Source organism: Dryobates pubescens, chromosome 4 (genome assembly GCF_014839835.1).
Source record: "Dryobates pubescens isolate bDryPub1 chromosome 4, bDryPub1.pri, whole genome shotgun sequence".
NCBI lineage: Eukaryota > Metazoa > Chordata > Aves > Piciformes > Picidae > Dryobates > Dryobates pubescens.
Window position 1 is genome coordinate 30699940 of NC_071615.1, and position 22127 is coordinate 30722066.

Consider the following 22127-nt stretch of genomic DNA (forward strand, 5'->3'; position numbering starts at 1 on the left):
TTTTGTTGTTTTGTTTTTTTTTTCAACCCTGGTGCTGCTAATCATTAGTCTGCTAAACATCCTGAAGTTCGTTTAGCATTGCTGTGGTTTGGGTTGCAATGTCTTTGTGTTTATGTCATCAGTCTCTTTCTTTTACAGTTTTTGGCACTGGGAACACATTATGGCAAAGTTTATTTGCTTGATGTCCAGGGGAACATCACACAGAAGTTTGATGTTGTAAGTATGGCATTATTCAAAACACTGGGATGTAAAAATGCTGTCCTGTATTAAGTAATAGACACTTTTGACACACCTGAAATTTTGCTAATGCATTTCATGAACTTCCTCCCCATAACAGAAGAGGCAGTGTACGGTCCTTGCAAAAAGAAGTTACACAGATTGGTTTTGTGATAAGCATATCTCAGTTTATTATATGTAAACTTTCTTCATGAAGACAGAGGAGGAAATACATATTTATGATTGTAAATGGCTACTATTAATTATGTAACCCAGAAGCTTGTGGCTTCCATAAGGCATGAGCCTGCTCATTAGGTGACTATTGTGAGCTGTTAGTGTGTGCACTATCATCTTATCTAGTTGCCACAAGTAATTGAAAATTGATTGATTGCCTTGCTGGTTCAGTTTATCTTCTGCAAATATATAATACTAATATTTTATGTGAATGTTTTGAAGCTTGGATTCTTAAGAGGTTGTATTGATTGAAAGAGAAGCAGCAGAATTTTCCTTATTGTGGTTCCCGGTATTAGAGGATGAATGAAATTCTAAATTTCAAGCTCAAGTGTTCATTGTGGGCATTTGTTGAAATTTTTTACTTTTTTTTAAAATCTCTCATTTAGAAATTGCCTGTCTTCTGTGAGAGGTGGGAGGAAGAGAATTAAAATTATTTTTTTCTGCCATTATCACAAAATCTAGTAGCCAGGCATTGGTTTTTCATAGCAGTGTCAGCACTTGTCAGAGTATCCATCACAAGATGTTGGCATGTTGGCAAATATGACGTATGTTCTAAAGCTGACACAGCTGGCTGCATGGGAGGGGTCAAAGGTTTTGTTTGTATTTTTGAAAAAAATCTAATTATGAAACTGTGAAGGGGGCTAGTTGGATGTCACAGCCAAAACCTAGGCACAGCCTTTGGAGGAAATTTTATATGTAGCATTGGTCAGATTGACTGTGAGCTTACCGTGTTAATAAAAGTCAAGCTAATTATGTTCTTCTGTTGCTTTTAAATTTTTGTGTTCATCAGCCCCATAGAGGAGATGCTGACTGCATTTCAAAAGAGGTGTCTCCCTTGCAGTTCTGATTGCTTAACATATACTTCATAAGACTACTCTCTGCCCAGCTCTTCAGCCTGTCTAGGTCGTGCTGGGTGGCAGCACAGCCTTCTGATGTATTATCCACCCCTTCCAGCTTTGGGTCATCAGCAAACTTGCTGTGAGAGTACATTCTTATCCCTTCATCCAGGTCATTGATGAGTACATTGGACAGGACTGGACACAGTATTGACCCCTTGAGGCACACCACGTGTTACAAACTTCCAACTGGATTCTGTGCCACTGACCACAACCCTGTGAGGTCTATCTTTCAGACAGTTTTCACTCCACTGCACTGTCCATTCATGTATTCCACACTTCCTGAGCTTGCCTATGAGGATGCTGTAGAAGATGGTGTAGAAAGCCTTGCTAAAGTCAAAGAGGAGAACTTCCACTGCCCTCCTCTCCTGTCTCTATAAACCAAAATGCCTACATCCTCTTTATATGCAGCCACTCAAATCTACTATTATTTTCTTTGCTTTTCCTTTAAAAAAGTTCTACCGGTGCCTGCTGGGAGAGTGGTTTCTTGTGACAAAGTTAAGGTTGGGTTATATAAACCATTTTCTACTCTGCAGTGCTTATTTGGTTATCCTTTTCCAAACCTGGCCTGCTTCAGGATGAGGATTTTTGTGCTGTATTGTCTTCTAGAGATGGCAATGATTTATTTTTAAACCATTGTTTGAGTACAAACTGCTTTTTGAGATAGAGAATAAGAAAAAGAAATGTTTTTCTGTTCTTAATGTTTCTGTCTCTCTTTGTAATGTACGTGTCTCCAGTGCAACAGTTAAATTATATCATACATCAGGTGGAAGGGGTACAGGTTTGTTTTGTTTTTCTTTATAGTTTGAAGAAAAATTAATTTGATCTAGGAGTACTTGTCTTTTAAAAGAAAAGTTTTCCAACTGACTAGTAAGTGTTGTAGGACAGAATGGACTGCCTATGTGAGAAACACAGCAGCTATCCATCATTCCCAACTGTTTAAACAGAAGTTTTCTGAATAAATGTTGTCAGCCATTGAACCTTAGACAATTTATTCTGAACTGACTGCTGTATGTCAGAATATTGTCCTTCTAACCTGAACTTTACAAAATCTTGAGCTGCAGACTAGAGGCATTGCTATTAAAATGTTTGCTGGGGTCTAGCCTCTTTTCTGTTTACTGCCCCTCGTCCTGGGGAATTTGTACATTCCAAATAAAGCCTAACCCTTTCTTGAGAAGAAAGTGAGTCACTTCCTGAGGTCCTACAGATGAAGAGCATTCCTTGTAAATGTGCAGAGCCAAGGAGCATTTAGTGTTTTTTTTCCCTCTGGTTCTCTGTTGGGTCCACAATGAGCAAATTCCGTCTGAGAAACATGTTCTCTGGTGGAATGGCAGTTAAAGTTTTGCCTTGAAGTTGTAGGTAGAAGTATTTGTTGTTATTATGAATATCTGGAAACTAGTACTGTATACAAATTGTTTTGAGTGAATAAAATAATCTCTCATAATAAAGCAAACAATATTGCCACTGGAAACTTTTAGTTATTTGCAGCAAACATCATACCTGAAGAGTAACCTTTACATATCTTTCTTTTTGAAAGAAATTTTTTTCAGCAGATCTTTTCTGTCTTGTGAGATGGCAGAAATTAATAAGGCAATATGAAGCCCTTTGGAAGTTATGTAATTCAATGAGTGGCTCTGCAGTTGAGTCTTTATCTGTAGTTTCCAGAGCTTTAGGGTTTGTGTTTGTTTTTTTTAAAGGCAAGTTGGGTAGTAAAAAGCTAATTACTTTTTCTGTACATTTAAATCTGTTAAGTATGGAAGTAGAAAAAAAAACAACCATACACAGGACATTTGAAAAGTCACTGGATCTGAAATAGTGTTAGTATGTGAAATAAACTAGAATGGAGAGAGTGCTTTATTTTAACCTTCTGAAAATAAACTATTTTAATGACAAATTCATATTAAATATATGTAGAATTAGATATATTTAGAACAATTAAATATATGTAGAAAATACCACTACTGCTACCATAGTTTTAATCACAAGTAACTATGCTTGGTAGTGTAAATGCTCTTGGAAATTGAAGAAATAAGAAATTTGGCTGTATAATAAATAATTCCCTTTCCATATTCGCTCACACCTGGATTTGAGCCAAATTGTAGAACAGAAATAGAGACTGATCTCAGAGGGTTTGCAGCATAATTAGTTTATCATGTCTCCGATTCCTGTGAACCTTGAGGGAGAAAACTCACAGGTATGTCGTATAATATGCAAAATGGCTAATTTTTGAATGATGGCCCTCCTGTTGAAAACCAAACACATTTAGCATTTCAAATTGCTAAAAACAGCTGTGTGAAACACTCAAGTGTAAAGCCTGGCATCCCTAGAAGCTCTGCTATTGTAGCATGCTTTTCTCTTTGGTTGTTTAAAAAAAAACACAAACTTTGGGGACTTTATCTGGTAATCTCCATTGCAGCAAAATCTTGTGGGTATCTTGAATTCCAAATACTGGCCCGAGTTCTGCTAAGAAACAGAATCACAGAATGTATCTAGTAGGGAGCGACCTTCAAGATCATCTAGTCTAACCTTTGACGCAACAGTACAAGGTCAAGCATGAGTATTTAAGCACCTCCAGGGATGGTGACTCCACCACAGCCCTGGGCAGATTATTCCAATGTTAGATAACCCTTTCAGGGTTATCAAGCATCAGCCTTCATTTTAGTATTATCAAAACACCAAACAGTGTTTTCAAGCATCATGATGATATAATAACATGAAATAAATATTTGCGGAGACTTCTGTGAAATTAACATAGACAGCTAAAACATCTTCAGAAGAGACTCTTGCTCTCATCTTGCTCTTAAAATACCTGATTCTGGATCCTGAGCCAGGTGGATCACTAGTCTTGTCTACAGCAGTGGAAATACATGGGAGAGTTGGGTTGGGGAGAATGGAATGACATGAGTTTGATAGCTTTTGGGTGGTGGTGCTGGTATCTCACCAGCCATACTTGTGCTCTCACATGATTCCTCCTTGCCTGGCATGTTTTTAGCTCTTGCTAGCGTGGCTGTCTTTGACAATGTCAGCCACCAATGATTAACTGATATGCATCCTCCAATAACGTATGTTTGACAAACCGGTGTTCTCTTGTATTAGGGTTCAGTGCATTGAGTGAGATGAAATGTGTCAAATGCACTGAAAATTATTACTAAAAGGCAACAAGAAGGGGTGGGGGAGAAAGCATGCTAAAGCCACTGACAAAGGATGATGCAGGACTGATTCATGGCATGTTAATTCCAAATGTCTCTCTATCTTTCTCTTCTTCTTAGACTGTCTACAATTTATTAATATAATTATTGCCTCAACTGACATCTTGTGGATTAAGGACTTGTAGATATGAAGAAAGCTTTACAAACATGTTTAGTTAAGTAACAAATCAAAAACCTTTCAAAGGGCAAGAAAACCTGCCCCCATTCCGGTCTTCTAATAAACATCAAGCTTAAAGCAAAAGTGGTAAGAAGACTTGGGTGGTGCCAGTGGTCTTCTGTGAGGAGGGGAGACGTCGCCTACTTTACATGTAGAAGAAGTTTTAAATGTTTAATGCATTGGAGGTGTTTCAGAGGTGATGCATGAGCCTAGAAAACAATGTAAATAGTATTTTAAAGCTTCTGTTAGTGCAAAGCAATTGAAGCATTTGTGAGCTATTCAGGACTGCTGGAATTTCAGAAAGAATTAGACTTTAAGTTGTGTTGCAGTGTTTCTTTTTATCATGTATTTCTTTCCTGGCCTCACCATTTATTTTATTTTGTTTCCTAATTGTCTCATGTTGTGCAGCAATAAACATTTCTTTGTTTGTTTTTTCCTTAATTAAAGTGGCAGAAATCCAAAATCACTAAATAATCTCTGCTACCTTGAAAAATTAAAGGGGAGTTCTTTCTGTGATGGTCATGTTGCCCTTGGGTTGTTGAAGTTACAGGACTTTCCAGCCTCTGGAGCAAGCATGTTGCTTGCTTGAAGGTCAATCACTGGCCTGTTGGTTTTGCTGATAACTTAGCAGGTTGCAAACAAAATGTCAGGGGTTTCTGTTGACTTGGCATGCTTTTGAAGTAGCTTAATTACTAACAGGAAAAGCGTATTTCTAATGAAGAAACTGCTGCTGTTAAGCAATAAATGCTGTTGATGGAAAGGATCTGCTAACCACTGTGTGAGATAATGCAGTACCTTTCAATGGGGAAGGTAACTTTTAGCATTTGATTGTATAATGAAGAAGTTACTTTAAAACTTTACATGAGAGTTTAAGACTAAGATGATATAGATGACACTTATTTTGACAGGCTACTTAAAATTCCCTGTTTATTACTTTAACTACATCAGTTTAGTTGTCACTGTCAGACTATGAAAGAAGATAAGTCAAGAAATGAATTGAAGCAACACAATTTAGAGTAAAGATCTGGGTAGCTGTGTGTTAGTATTTGCAGGGTGTCACTGTGCCTGTTATATTTGAAGCTGAAATCTTGTGTTTTGTACAAAACCAAGCATTCTGTTATAAATGTAGGCTCCAAAAACCAAAGTAGAAATTATGTTTCTGATTCGAATGGGTGTCTATGCAGGAGACAGGTTTCCTCCTCCTCCTTGGGACTCTCACGTTATAGGCAAGACCTTTCTCAGTGTCTGCTTGCCTCAGACCTTCAGGGCTCTTACTGAAACAGAACATTTAACATTCGCCCCTTTCAGTGCCCCAACAATGACTTTGTCTGAGACGGCTTGGAGAAGTTGAAATACAGGTTATTGCAGTGATAGATTCAGAATTGCTGGTGATAAATGCACAGACTGCAGGTGATGGAGTTAGTACTTCCAGGGTAACATTAGACACATTTGAAGGCTCAAGTTGTTACAGTAGTGCTAATACACAACAGAAATGCAGCAGAAGTTAAGCTTTATATGGAAGGCACAGTTCTTACCAAGAAACTGTCCCTGTCTGAGTTGGAGGAAAAGGAGCACAGCCTGTTAACTATTCCTGTCTCTGACATCTTCAGTCTTTCTCCCTTGTCATATTTTTTTATACCTTACCCATGGCTGTCCCTCTTTCTAGTTGACATTTAGTATGATTGGGGTGGAGAGTTGAGTAACATAGTCATATTTATTTAGCCTTCAAAAAAGGCTTGGATGGGGCACTTCAAGCCATGGTTTAGTTAGTCATGAGGTGTTGGGTGATAGATTGGACTTGATGATGTCTGAGGTCTTTTCCAACCTTGTTGATTCTATGATTCTGGCAGCCCAGCTCTGTGTATCTCTGTTATCCTAGATAACATCAACAGCTCTTTGTTGTAAGCATCTCAACCTTTTTCCCCAAAGTGCACTAGATTTAACCTGCATCTGTGTCCTGTGGTAAGATGGGCAGTTATCCCACAGGGACCTCACACCCAAATGGGTTATTCAGTCCTGTGCTTTAATGCTTTAGGTTAATCTCTGGCTCTGCTCAGTGGAGAAACTGGAGAAAAATTACATCATTTGGGATTTTCTCTTAGAACTTTGATGTCTAGAACAAATTCAGTAGACCGCCTTCTGCTTGTGGTCTACCTGCAGATGATTTGAAAATCCAGTTTTTTTACAGTACTTGTGGGAGTAACTCAGATGTCCTTTTGGGTTTGTGGTTTTGGAAGTTAAAAGGCTTGGGAAGTGTATTTGTTCTGGTACAGTGCTTATTAGCTAGTTTGAGACCTGGAGTGTTTCCAGTGAGAATTGTAGAGTTATTGAACATTGGGACCCTTCCTTAGCAGGAACTGTAGTATGCCTGGGTGTCTCTGTTACTGGAGAAGTAAGGCAGCTTACTTAGACTGGCAAAAATTGTGTTGTCTGGAGAAGCTTCTTGTTTGACATGACTAAAACAAAATGTTTTGCACATTGTCTTTGTATCTGCTGTATCTAACTTCCTTTGGCTTAAGTTTTTACTGAAAAAGATCATCTGTGTTTGGAAGGCATTCATTATTACTAGATGTGCTGCTTGGAGTATGGATGAAATATGGGAGTTTTATTATGCAATTGTATCATATATGATTAATTTTTATAAGTTCAAAACTGAGGAAATCACAACCATTTCATTTGGATTTTCTTTTGAGCTTGTAGCTTGCAATTAACACTGTAGCTAAGTGGAAATCAATGTAAAAAGTTTAGTTGGAAGTATGAATCCAGCTACAGAAGATCTTGTATGGTCCAGCCATAAGCATTGAAATCCAGAAAAATTATGGGGGTGGGGATCTCATCATTGGAGAATGCTAAAATAAAGGACATTACTGTAGTATCTAATACAACATCGTTGGTCAGTTAAAGGGCCAAGATTCAAATAGTATTTTCTGTGGTTTTGTCTGTTGTTGTTTTTTCTCTTACAAGACCTTGTAAGAACTTTTTTCATCTTTAAGCAGATTACTTTCCTAGAGTGTAACTGGCTCTTAAAAAGTATTTCAAAAGTCTCCCAACAAATTTCAAACTATTAAACAAGGAACATACTTTTCTGTACCTTCCAGAGACTTAGTCCCTAACAAGAGAAACTCTAGATTTTTCTAGGTGGTTGTGTCTTTTACTGTTTGTTGGTATTTGAAGAACTCACCATCAGGGATGTCCCTGCCTTTTTGGGAACCTTCTGGTTTGACCAGGTGATGTTGGTATGCATGAGACGTATGTTCAGTAATTCACTGCTTTCTTTTTCCAGTCACCTCAGAAGTGTGTAAATCTCTCTCACACCTCCCTTTAAATGCTCTTTGCTGGACCACTGGGCCAAGCAGTTCTGGAGTTTTTATTAGCAGCAGTGAAACTGCTAGTTTCAGGTAGTACTGAAGAAGTCTTTTCATAAAGGATTGGCTACACAAACATGTGGTTTTTAAACCCTAACAACCTTTACAAGTGTAGAGAGGATTTGGAAAGGTTTGATTCCTAAGAAGCTTTTTTTCTTTCAAATGGATATTATACCTGGATGGCATTTTCCTCTGTACAGAAGGCAGGCACTTACATGCACGTATACAAAATAATAGCAGTTTGCTTGTCAGAATTATTCAGAGTTCTGGCATTAATAAAATATTGTTTGCATTAGAAAATGTTTTCCTAGTTAGAAAGTCCAAAGCAACTGAGTTTTGGAGGACAGTGTTTTTCATACAAGTTGACATTAATGATAGAGCTACAGCCCTTTTGTTTCCATTAACAATAAAAATACAGTGCTATTAAAAACACAGAGTGACATAACAGGGGCATAATATGATGAACAAAACATGAAGGCCAAACTAAGTATTTTTTCCCATAGGGGGTAAGATATTATTGATAATGAACTCTGTAAACCTAATAAAGATTCCTTTGTGAAGGATGAGACTTATTTGTTTTAAAAGACATGACAGTGTGTATAGCAGTTGTTTATTTCACTGCTGATGGAATGCTAAACATGGTTAGTCCATGTTTGACCAGTCCTGGGCGCTAATACCCTGAGAGTGGTTGCTGACGGAAGTACCTGCTTTTGAGCTAGCTGTCTCTGCTGTGATACTGCTGAGGAAGCTAAGTTCCACTCAGTGTCCTGTGACACAGACAAATAAAAGTATAAGAAATTTCAGAAATCAGCATTTTGATTTTTCAGGATCCACCGCTGTAACCCTAAACTGGCTGCTGACTGAAGTCTGTAGTTGCTGCAGGTCTTGGCAGTTTTGAAGATAGGAGCTGTGAAATATGAGCAGTGTAAAGGTGGAGGAATGAATGAATCTATTTGCCTTTTTTTTTTTATCTACTTGAAATAAAGTTTATTATAAGCAATCATGTCTACACTTCACTGGTATTGAAATAGAGCCTCTATGTATGTAAATGTATTGAGGAAGTTGCACAGGATCAATTCATCCTCACATTCAACTTTCCCTATCTTACTGTCACAGTGAGGATGTGACATACAGTGTGCTGCTTATGGTAAGTTACAGTGCACTTCATGATCCATAGTTTCCCCTTGTGTGAGTACTCTTCTCTTTCCCCACTATCTTTTTGATTTGCACTTGTTTTTAGGATCCTGTCAAGAATCAGACACCAAACGTTGATCATTGCTCAGTATCTCTGATGGGTTTGTGAGATTTTTCCCAGATGATATAATTGCGAATAAAGGAAGTTCCAGAGTTGATATCCAAAGAGAATACAATGCTTTCAGTAAACAGGAAATGTGTTTATTATTACATATAGTTCTGACTTATGCCATTCTATACCAGTGCTGATAACTGAGTGTTTTCATGGAAGATGGCCCTTTAGCTCTAGCTATTACCTGAACTTCAGCACTGATCACTGGGTGTAATATTTAACTATGCCAAGAATATGACTAGTTATATCATGGAATGGTTGACAGGCTGAAAATACAAAAAAAAAATACTTGGTGTAGTTTTTGATTACAGGAGGTGATAGAGGGCAATATGTAGTTTTTGAGAAAATAATTGCTACATAATAGAATGTATGGAGAAGCTCCATATGGTTGTGTCTTCTGTCAAGTATTAGGTTACCCAGGGGGAGGAACACCTTGGTTGTTGTGAAAACCTTCCTGGAAATGATGTCCATGACCCCTGAGGAAGACATTAGGAGGAAGGTCTTTACTGTGAGGGTAGTGAAATATGGGAACCAGTTGCTTAGAGGAAGTGGTAGAGGCCCATGCCTGGAGACATTCAGGGTCAAACTTAATGGGGCTTTAAGCAACCTGATCTTGTTAAAATGCCCCTTCTCACTGCAGGGGGCTTGGAAAAGGTGACCTCCAAGGGTCCCTTCCAACCTGATGCATGCTATGATTCTAAGAATAGTCAAGAGCATCTTTACTGCTCTAAAAGTTGTTTGGTCAAAGCACCAATAAAATAATCTTTAAAAGGAAAACCTGTCCTGACAAGAACTTCTGCTGTATGACCTGATTGGCCTTTCTAATCAGTCATGTCTCTGTAATGTGACTGGCATATCAAGAAATGGAGAAAAATCTTATACTTTTCCAATTTGAGGACCAGGATTCTACTAAATCCATTTCTTGTACTTGAGGAAATGTTCTGAAAAGAAAGCAGGTATAGAAATAAGTGAAGTAAACCTCCATATTGCCTGGAAGAATCTTCTCCCATACTGTGTCCAGTCTTCCAAGGAAAGTGTATATAGTCCTTGCCTACAGCCCTTCCTCAGCCCTCCACATGTTTTTTGTGTTGGCAAATACTGCTTCATGTTCTTAAGTGGCTTTAATGGATAGAAACAATGAAGTAGGACCATAGTTGATGAGTAGTTTGTTTGCTTTGGCACAGAGCTCCAGGGAGACTATCTCCTTACACACCAGTGTTTTAACAGAAAAGAAATTCTACTTTGGATCAGTCAGGAACTAGCTAATGGTTAAACTCTGCAAGAAGCAGTGCAGGCTTTCAGTATAGATTTGTTTTCAGTAATAGTTCCATCATTCCTAGACAAGCATTCTGATTATCTAGTAACTACCACAGATTTAGGGACATCCCTTGCTAATTTTTTTGCCTTTTTCTTAGTCCCCGTAGTTGACAAACAAGATTAAGGGATTCAGTGGTGTGGAAAATACTGAAATCACTGTAGGCTTTTTGGCTTTCTCACTTTCTCACACTATAAATGAGAGGTTCCTTGTCCTCATATTCCCTTCCTTATAGACAAGCTTTTAAAATTTTTTGTAGGCAAGGTCTGGCTTCTCACAGAGAAAATACAACTTAATGTTGTTATTGTCTTGTGTCCCAGAGCTTGTCACTCTCCCCAGCTTTTCCCTTCCCTTCTAACCAATATAATCTCCCATTTTTCATTTGGGGAATGACAGATTCAAGAGTGTTGTAGGAAAAGCAGTGGAGCAGGAATCCAGTTACCAGAATTAGACTGCTAGTGTTGTTGAACAAAACTTCTCTGGTGTGGATATTAGTAAATTTGCATCAAATGAGAATTTAAGTGTTGTAAGTTCAGAATATGCTGCTTCTATTTCAGGCAGTGGTGAACAGCTTTTTGTGTAACTTTTAAAGCTGCTTGTTCAATGTAAACCTTTGTGTTACTGTTTCTCAGTTGTGGGTGAATACGTAGGTATGTGTGCGCTTTGACCTTGTTATAGATAAACCATGGTACAGCACCAGAATTTGCTTTTCTGAGTTGCTTTTCCCTCTGCAAAGATGCAAATATGCAATTTTTGCGTGAGTGAGTGAAGTGTCTGGGATAAGAAAAGTGCATGTGTTCAATGTCATCTTTTAAAGTTTCTGTGTACAAGCGATGATTAGATGTGGCACTTGGTGCCATGGTCTAGTCATGAGGTCTGTGGTGACAGGTTGGACTCGATGATCCTCGAGGTCTCTTCTAACGTTAGTTATACTGTGATACTGTGACATGAGTGCTCTGAAGTCAAAACAAGTTGAACAAACAACATATAATACATTTGTGCTGTTGCATACTGTCTTTTTTGTGTGTGTATTTTGTCATTTTGTTTTGTTTTTGAAATAGTTGAAAACCCTCTCACTATTTCTTTAATTTGTTGTTGCCTGCTATCACTTACCCTGAAAAACAGAACACTTTTTTTATACAAATTAGGTAACTTAGGCTTTTGTCTGGGTGGGCTGAAGTTATACTTTTGAATTGGAAAGACAACTTGGAGAAAGAAAATACTCAGTACCTCTCTAGTTGTTTTATTGATGTTGATGTGTAGAGAATGTCTTTACTTACGGATGTAAAAGCTGAAGATTTGGAGCTTTAATCAAAGCAAGCTCCTTCTCTTACCTAGAGCAAGGCTTGTATTTTTGAAAGGCTCTTGACTTAGTTATGACAATAACTGAGATTGTTTCTATTTACAAATCAGTATTTTGCACTTGAATACCTTCATCATGGTGGAAATAACACAGAACCTCAAAATAGTAGGCCTTGCTCCTAACAGTGGATTGATCGGTCATTGTGATGTACGTTGGAGTTTTACACACTTGTTTAATGTGAGTCTTGTGCAAATAGAAACGCAGGAATGCTTGGCAAGTGGACACTTGAAGGAGACTTTTTGTTACTTTTAATTACAAATCAAAGTCTGTATACCTGGAATTTGCTTTAGTATGGGGAACAGCTACACAGTGGTTATGGAGACTGAGATTGATATTAGTGTAGCAAAAAGACCTTTGGGTGTTTTTCTGCTTTGGCTACGCATATGTGTGCGCATAGATAAATAAAAACGTTTGGCTTAAATTAAGGAAAGTTTCTGAAAATTCTTTTTGAAGAATGGATGAAAACACTGCTTAAGAGGGTTGTATTAGCAGTGAGAACCTCTTGAAGTAAAATGAGCTTTTCTGTAAGTATGATTGAACATTGCTTTGCTTTTCACACTCTTAATGTGTGTGTTGCTTGCCTGCTAACCATGGCTAAAATGCATGAAGTCACAGGCAACTATTAACACGCTTAGATTCCTAGCTGGTAAATATTGCATTTCCCACAGAACTGGAGTGAAATCTGGTCTTATGTTTCTTGTTCATCCACTTCATATCCATTGGGATGCAGCATTTGTGAAAGAATCAATTATCCATTTGTTAGTCAGAGGAGCTTTACAAATTATACATTAGCAGATTGATTTCTCAGGTTCACCATTGAGGGACTGATAGTATAAGGTGGGTTGATGATGAGCGTCAGGGGAGGAGGAGTTGCCACAAAGAACACAATTAAAAGCTTTCTGAGTGACTGTGAGTTTACTCCTAATTGAAGAGCTGACATAATCCATACTAAGTGTGTTTATTTCAAGAATTCTGCATCAGATAATTGATTATCACATGAGGTACATTTGTTGGTGGGTATTTGATTTTCCTTTCCTTTAAATTTAGGATTTTGCAAAAGCCTGTATTTAGATCTTTATGTGCAAGGAGCCTCTTAGCTTTTTTTCCCTCTCCCTAAACTTTTTGTTTCTTCCATTAAGGTAACATTTTTTTGTTCTATAGTGTCAGCTTGACATTATTGATTTTGAACAGTCAAACTTACTTATGTTGTCCAGAATTCCAAACATGTCTCCATCAGAAAGAAAACTGCAGCTAATGGAAATTCAGCTGAAGGCATTTGTTCCTCTTTTGCCAGAACTTCCACACTGTATGAAATTCTGAAGCTGTTTCCAGGCTAATCATTTCAGTGCTTCCTAGCTAACAGGATCCTCCCTATTGCCAGGTTGGACTTCTGTTGCTGTAGAAATACTATGTCTGTTACTGTTATTAATACAGTGCTGGAAGTATCATTGCGACAACAAAGATCTTATGTTTTTTTACTTGTTTGGCCTAAAGCTAGGGGTCTTGATTAGAGTGAAACCTCCCCCCCCATAAAATATTATCCAGTTTCTTGCTAATTAAATTATTAGTAATTCCTCATCATTTTATCTGCATCTGCCTGTGGATTTATGGTATGGAATTTAAGATTAGATCATCTCTTGATTGAGTAATATTTACATGGATTTTATGGTCCTAATTTTTAGATTGACTCTTTGGCTGTAGATTGCTGTTGGAACCCTTAATTATAATTTTTTAAAAATATGACGCCTGTAAATTGGGGTTTTTCCTCACACATTAAAAACACCTTTAAAACAGTCAGCTGACCAAACCCCAGCGCATATCCTGGTTCTGACTGTCAAAAGATCAGTCCTCTGGGTTGTGATGAGCTGGTGATCACCTCTCTGCTCCTCAATCTTAAATGTTTCTTCATGTTTTGTCCACCTGTAAAAGTGGTTGTTGCTAGAAGGACATTTTTCCCTGTACTGCAAAACCCCAAACCGGTTTTATTTTGCTAGGCAAATTAAACTCTTCAGTGGGTTATGCAGAATAAGGTCTAAAAAAAAAAAAACCCCACAAGTGGAAGACAATTGTAAGTCGATGGCTGAATCGAAAACATTTATTAAAAACAACAAATAAAGTCGGTTGAGAGAGGCTAAGCCACAAAATTATCTGTGCTTCTTGTTTTGAAATATCCAACTTATCCATAGGGTGTTGGCAAATACAACTATATTTTAAATGGTAAGTAACTTTGCTGACTGGCAAAGCAGTATATTTATAAAAATAATTGATAGGGAAATTTGAATTGAAGCTGATTCTAGAGGAATCCCTTCAGATTAGATAACACATGTTCTAGTTTTATCTGTAGTCCTTTATTTCTGATTTTCTGCATAGTTTTCATTTAAATCTTAAACATTTTTCCAGTCGAATGTAGTTCTGGAAATGATAGGCTTGACTGTTACTCGACTTTGAACAAGAAGATCCTGGCATTGGTGGAACTTTAGTTTAGAATGCATTTCATATTCTGCCTTGAGTGTTTTCTAGTTCATGTTCTGTCATCACTTTCTGAGCTCCATAAAAAGTTCTGACTGGTAGTCAGTGAACAGGCTACTAGCCAATAGTGCTAATTCATCCTGAGTGTTGAAAAAAATGTACTCTGTTTGCTGTGCCTTGTGTACATCACCTAGGATAGCTTCTCCTGTTGGAGCTTAGCTGGAGGTTTGTCTAAGTGAGCAGGTCTGCTTTCAGTTGAATTTGTCTTCCCTGGCTGTCATCTGAGTATTAATTGCAGGCAACAGGGAAAAATCAAGTTGGAGAAAGGAAAAGTTAAAAGAGAGAGGTGTTGAGCATGCAGAAGGCTTGTAACAAGTTGCCAGTTCTGTACAGTGTTATGAAATACTGTATCATCAAATTCCTACTCAACAACCAGTTCTGAACTATTGTGCACAACTTCTAATGTGGAAAAGATGTGTATAATGGGGAATCACCTTCCCTCTGCCCCAACATTCTACGTGTAAGATGTTTTGCCTTGCTAGATATTTGCCTTGTCTGGTTACCCAAGTGCAATCACATATTTGATCTCCACATGGCATGGCAGGTAAATTCCACCTTCCTTGCTTCTTGCACTTCATTTTTTCAACATCAAACTTTATCAAAGCCATTTGGCAGCAAAATGGGAACAGTGTGAACTATAGGATTGAGCTGTCGACTCTTCTGGCGTGTCCTTTTCTGTTCTTTTTGTTGCAGCAGAGTCTCTCTGCAAAGACCCATCACACCAGAGTGCTGCTAGATCTGCTGTTGCTGTCACACCAGCCCTTATGTAGGTGCTGGAGAGATGAAAAGAATATGGCTAGTTGCAAACTGTACTTTAGTCTACGACCCTATGTCAAGATGGGGCTGTTTAAAATGGACTCTTTGCCTTTCCAGTTGAAGAAACTTTGTGAAAATGTTGTGGGAATACCAACTTAGATGCTGCCCAGAACTAAAAAGAACATGCCACTTCCATGATGAGCTCAAACTTTCTGTGTTTGTCCTTTCAGAGGGCCAGAGCTGCTCCTTATTGCAGGAAGCACGCAATGCTTTTCAGTGTGGAAAAGAGGAAAACTTAATTTGCCCGAGCTGGAATTTTGTGTGTGTGTGTGTAAGAGTGAGGGGGAAAAGCTTTCCAAAGACCATGAGAAGATCTGAGTTTATCCCCTGTAGATAGTAGATAATCTGGACAGTGTGGGGTTTATATAACTTTTTATTATGTTTTTTATGTAATTCCAACCACCATAGCATATATAAGGATCTGTGATATTTTAGGGATGGTTGTGTAACCCCACCACCCCAGCTCTGTTCCAGTGACACTCTTTTCACACAAACCTGCAATGGATTTCTCTTTTATCATGCTCAGAACCACAGAAGAGATGTGTTTTGTGGTTCAATCAGTTCAAAATTTTATGAGAGTAAGCAAAGTTGTTCTTAAATGTGTAAGAGACGACTGACTTGGATGAAAAATCCTTCAATGATGCTTGAAATTATGAGATATTTGTTACAGAGGGTGAAATCAGGATCATGGTATGTAAGAAGGGTATTGGTACTTGAATATAATTGGATAGGGTGTTGTATGTGAGGGGATATGCATTGCCTTACCCAAATGATGCTGTAAGTTAGTCCTCAGTACTTAAGGAAAGGATAGATGTTTAAACTAAAGTAAACAGTATCAGATGCCATGTCATCTTGTAGATTAGAACCAAAAGTATCACTGGATAGGGAAAGGAAAGCTTATTAAATAGGGGCAGCCTTCAGGCTTTCCTTGGTATTTATCTGAGTACACCTATGTTGCACTTCAATACCTTTTAATACACCTTCTGAGAACACTATTAGAGGCAAAAATGAAAGCAAGTGAAGGGATTTCAAGGAGGAAACAATTATACCAGTATAGCCATCAGACCAAACCAGAAGAATTTTCAGTTGTCTTGATACGTGATCAATGTGTTTTATTTTGGGTTTGATAGTGGGAGAGATATTTCACTGAGGTGCACAGGTGCAGGTGCTGAAGGTCTGGGAGCCTGGTACTTCATGAGAGCTCCAGAGCCTGAAGCAAAAAAATGTCAAATTTCTGGGTCAGACAGCAGGCTGGAGAGAAGGCTGTGTTTTGAGATTATCGTAGAATTACCTGTTACCTGGGATTTTTTTGGTTGGGTTTTTTTAATGTTTATTCAGGCAACTAAATATTGCTCAACCTTTATGCAACTAAACATTACACAGGAAGTGCAGGGCGTGTTACAGCATCTGATTGGTGATGTGACTTTTAAAGCTGACTTCAGAGTATTTTCTCTTTCTTTCTTTCCTTTCTCTAGAGCCCAGTGAAGATAAATCAGATCAGCCTGGATGAAAGTGGAGAGCACATGGGTGTTTGTTCAGAAGATGGCAAGGTACAACAAACCCATTTCTATGTTTAATGAGGTAACAGGTAGTCCTCAGTAATACACTTGAGATAATTGTGATACCTGTGGACTTAATTCCTGCGTTTGGGACTACCACTTTGACCATCCATTTTGAGAACTGAGCTCATGTTTGAATACTCAAAATTAAAGTCAAATATATTTTGCACAAATATGTCGTAGGAAAAGTAATTACAAGAATGTCAATAATATAACTGGTATTAAGCTGATTAACAGCTGTGGCAGGAGGACATGTCACCTTAATCATTACTGCTGTGCCAGTTATACTTCAGTGACTACTCTGCTGTTCCTGCAAGACAGTAGTTTAATGCCTTTCTGCTATAAATCCACAAAATTGGATTTTGTGGGCATGATTTCTGTGGGCTGGTGGTTTTCATTTTCACACACGTTATGAATGTTTCTCTTGAATTATAGAATCTTTTGATAAGCAATCATAGTTTATCAGAAGAATAAAGTGTCTTACAACAGCCACATTAAATAAATGTAAAATCAATATATGTACAGTTTCCTAAAAAACTGGCACCTACTTCCTCGACTGAGGACATATATCATTTGTGCAGTGTATAACTAACAATTATCAGTGCTTCTCTGGAATGTTGAGCTGTGACATTTAGTGGTTTTGGTGATTGATTTTCCACTTATTAGAATGTCTTTTTTTGTTTTTAAGTCGATGGCAGTATTTTCTAATGTTGGTTTGCAATGATAAAACTCCAATGCACAGGGTGTATTTAAGCATCTTTTTTTAATATAATGCTCATATACAAATGCAGTGCATTAAAAATCATTTAAATCCTTTCTCAATATCCGTTTGACTTCCTGAGGAGAACATTTCTTGGAGAGTAGGCTTCAGGGGAAGAGGAATGTCAGTGATCCTAACAGATGCATCCAGTTCAGTAGAAGTTCTATAAATTAAAAATAAAATTGGATTTTGCAGAAGGCAAAATGAGGAAGCAACCCCTTTAGACTGTATGTGCTTGTGGTCTTTTCCTTCCAAATAGGGTGTTTCTTTTCCCTCTCCACAGGCAGGCAGCCAGTGTATCCGTGCCTTTTGTTTCTCAGAGATATCTTGATGTCAGTATCTTGACACAGTAATTGGGATACTAGTGCCTATCAAAGAGGGTTGTAGAATTTTACAGCCTGTGAGAAACACAGCGAGAGTGTCCTAATTGTCTAAGCAAGATAAGGGAAGGTCAGTAATTGTCCAAGGTAATAAAAATGTTGAGCTAGTATTGTTGATTTGGGTGTTTTAAAGGGTGGGGGGAAGGAAGCACTCTTATGAGGGCTTCTCAGATATGACTGTGGATTACTGACTTGAAATATGGATGTTGCAGTGAGACTACATTTTTCATAAATTAGTATTTTAAAAAATATACATGTATTTGGTTTCAGAATCATGCAAAAATCTTTAATTCCTACTCTGGTGTGGCTGTATTTGAAAAGACTCCACTACTTTAAATAACGAATCTGACTTAATGTACTGAAACAGCTATTCTGGATCTAGCAGGAGACATTACATACTGTAAAGAGCTGCTTGAACTCTGATCTTCAAGCCAGGGCTAATTTTGGTAGTGGTTTTGATGCAGGACTGGAGTATCATGAGTACAATACTCATCATTTTTGCATTTATAGAGTCCAGGGACATCAGTGTGCCACCATATTCTACACTGAAGGGCTCATCTGGAGATTTGAAGGATCCAGGTGTTTTAGAAGTTTTATTTTGCACTTGAAGCTGAAAGGTGTCTCTATGTAGGAGTTCACCCCTGTATGTTATGTTGCTGTACAAGAACATGGTGGAAATTCCTGGCCATATCAAAATAGTGACTTTGCATTCCTTGTAGCTCCTTCCTTATTTCAGTGGGATCTGAATCTAACTTCCAGTTCTGCTAAAGCTCACTTACGTCATTACGTAGCAGCAATATAATTCACATCTTTGCTGGCTTGTAACTTTTTTTTATATGAAGAAATATAAATTGTATTGAAAAAACGTGATTGCCCCTGCTGTAGAGCCTCTAATGACATCTATGTTAAGAATATCCATGAAGTATTACACTGATCATGTTCAAGAAATGTGGTTTCTAGGTAAAATGTGTTTCTTATCCTGCCTTTTGATCACTGAAGATTGACTGCTTCTTCTACATGTCAAAGCAAAGAAACAGCTAAGTCTGGACACACTGGAGTGATGAGTTCTGGATATTTAAAATCAGACAGTACTGGCAAAATGTAGTGGACTCTTATCATTCCTTTTTTCAGCTACCCAAAACCATCATGAGCTGAATAGATATAGAAAGTAGAAACAGACAAATCTAATATAGGTTTGTAATATAAAAAAAATCAGTTTCTCTCTGAAGAATAAAAGGCATTAAGAAGTAATAAACTGTTATGCAGTGTCCCTAGAGTAAACATGATAGCATGTATTTTATGCTGAGTTGTTTTTTCCTCTTTAGTTAACTGGCTCCATTTTGTTTTCGTACTCATAAAAGAGTATCACATTGCCAGATTTGATGCAGTATTGTGAAAATGGTGAAGATACTGTTGCTAATGGTAATTTTGATTGATTAGATTTGAGAGGTGTTTTGTTGATGTTTTAAGGATTCTGCTTCCATGGAATTTGTAGTGTTGTATTTTAATGACATCTATTCTATTTATTTCTCCTTTCTTAGCTCTGTCTTATTTTTTCTTTCCTCTGTTGCTTGCTTGGTTTGTTCTGTTGCACTGGATATGCTGTGCCAGCTGATGAAAACAAAACCCCAGAAAACAAAATCCTCTAGACATCAGCCTGAAGGTTTTCTAGGCTTACAGCCAGGCCCAACTCAAATACAACCCTTTGGTTGGCTTACATAATCACAGCTTTGTGATACATCTCACTGTCTCCAAATATTGATTTTCTAATCCTTTGGAGCAGTAGCTCAGCCCTACACAGTGCATGCAGCAGTGTTTTTAAAGCGTGTTGTTAGAGGCAGTATATTCACTAATGAGTAATGGACAGAGCTGATAATGCTGCTTAGGAGATGTATCCAGGAGACAAGGTTGAAAGGGAGATGAGGTGGTTTGAGATGCTTTTAACTTCACTGAGACTGCTGAACTTTGAGGCACTCTGAGGATGGCTTAGTTCTTCTTGTAATTTACCTGAAGTCTAATTTTTTTACTCTTTCTCCTTGACTATCTGTGGGAATTTTGTGGGTTCTTGTCCTCTGAATTGATCTTTTTTAGAGCCACTATGCCTCACTATTTGTGGCCTGTTACTAGTGTTTACTGACTTTGTTCTGCAGATCTTTCTCTTGTGAGTTTTTTAATTTTTGTTGCTGTTATGTTTTTATTTTCTCCCTGATGGAATCACAATGGGAGAGAAGGAAATAAGGTTAAAAAGTCTCTTAGACCACTGAGGCTAATTTGTGAGCATGCAGACTAAAGTTACTGAAGGGATTTACCTTTTCCAGAAAATAAAGATGAATGTCTAAACCTGTCTAAGAACCTTCTAAAGTAGATATGCTGTCAGATACAGTTTTCCACTGATTGTTTGATGGGATGTTCTCTTTCCTCCCTTCTCCCACCAGCAGTGTCCATCCCTGCTGGGGTGGTTTTGTACCAACAGCTTCTGTCAGTCTATGGTAACCTCTTAAAATTATGATGAAAATGAGCCCCAAAGAGAGTTGTCCTTAGAAATAGATCAAGACAACCTATTCTGTAGTTGCAGCATTTAAGTCTAATTATATTTCTTAAAATTGGATACTTCTACACCTGCTCTGTAAGTGAAGAAAACATTTGAAAATCTGTTAATTCTCCTGACAATAGAAATGTAATTTTTGTTGCTGTTGTTTTGGGCTTTTTTGAGTCTTGAACCTTCTTCAAATGGATTGATTCTGATGGGTATCCTAGTGGCCTATGGTTACAACTTCAGTGCTGACTGTTAAATGTACTGAAACATCAACATAGATGAGAAGGGAGGAGTTTTCAGAGAAAGACATTTCCAGTCGCCATGGAATAAAACAAAATAGCTCTGAATGCACTTGGGAGGAGGAGAGGATGCCAAGAAACATAGGGACTTGGTTTTCAGGCTGGTTTTGCTTTATTGTCACAAATTTCTTTTTTTATTATGTAAACCCTGTATGGCTTGGAGGGGAAAAAATTGTACAATTCTTTCTCAGAAGGGAAGAGTTTTTAATTTATCTTCCTCAAATGTTATTATGTTCCTCTTACCTTACTTAGATCAGTATCTGTTAAACATATTCGATCAGCCTAAAGCAAGAAGACTTAGCTTTTTGATGCATTTGTAACAAAAAAACCCCAACAAAACAACCCCCCCCAACAAACCTCCAACAAAATAACAAAAAAAGGGAAAAATAATAAGTATTTTGCACTGCTGCAAATATTTTAAGAGACATGCTATAATAGAAGCTCAAGATCAATTAACTCTTCATTGTTAAATACGACATTTTCACTTTAGGAAAAAGTATATAACTGATACATTCAGATAAGTATTGCAGTTAGTAGTGTTTTACATTCACCTTTATTTGTCAAGTGGTTATTAGGTAAACATTTTTATGTGTGTTTTATGTGCTTCTATAGGTGCAGGTGTTTGGATTGTATTCGGCGGAAGAGTTTCATGAAACGTTTGACTGTCCTATTAAAGTAAGTGCTTGTTTTAATCTTCAGTAATTGTGTTGTCATCATCTTTAATAACAGAAAGGTCACATTGAATCTAAATGAGAGAGAGAGGAGTATCACTTCTTTGTGATGTTATTCAAGTCAGTAGAAAATAGTTATCTATCTCAATATAAAAGCTTTTGATCTGGTTAGGCAGGAACAAAGCCGATCTTGGGTTTGTATGAAATATTATTGAGTTTTTCAAACAGAGAAGGCAAAGTGAAAGAGAAATTATTCTGTTTCAGCTGTTACCTGTCTGAACATATTGCTTTCTTTGTAGATCTGTGATACAAATTTTGAGGGTTTTGCTAACTGTGAGGTCAATATTTGGCAACCAATTCATATCTGCTAAACGTACCTTGGGATAAAACAATGGGTGATGATGCTGATGTACCCTGTTTGAAGGGAAGATTTCAGTTGTACTCTGTCTGAAGGGAAAACTTCAGTTATACTCTCCTTGAGAGATGTGTGACATCTAGCTGTTGAGGAAGCACCTC

The 22127-nt window shown here is 37.7% G+C and overlaps 1 protein-coding gene across 2 annotated transcripts in view; it reads left to right on the forward strand.

Annotated features, from left to right (window-relative positions):
* VPS41 (VPS41 subunit of HOPS complex) overlaps positions 1–22127 on the forward strand; it is a 99875-nt gene that overhangs the window by 21003 nt on the left and 56745 nt on the right. For both annotated transcript variants that reach the window (XM_054161005.1, XM_054161006.1), the window contains exons 4-6: positions 139–216; positions 16882–16956; positions 21553–21615. In XM_054161005.1, the coding sequence (XP_054016980.1) occupies positions 139–216; positions 16882–16956; positions 21553–21615 (216 nt within the window). The remainder of the gene's footprint in view (positions 1–138; positions 217–16881; positions 16957–21552; positions 21616–22127) is intronic.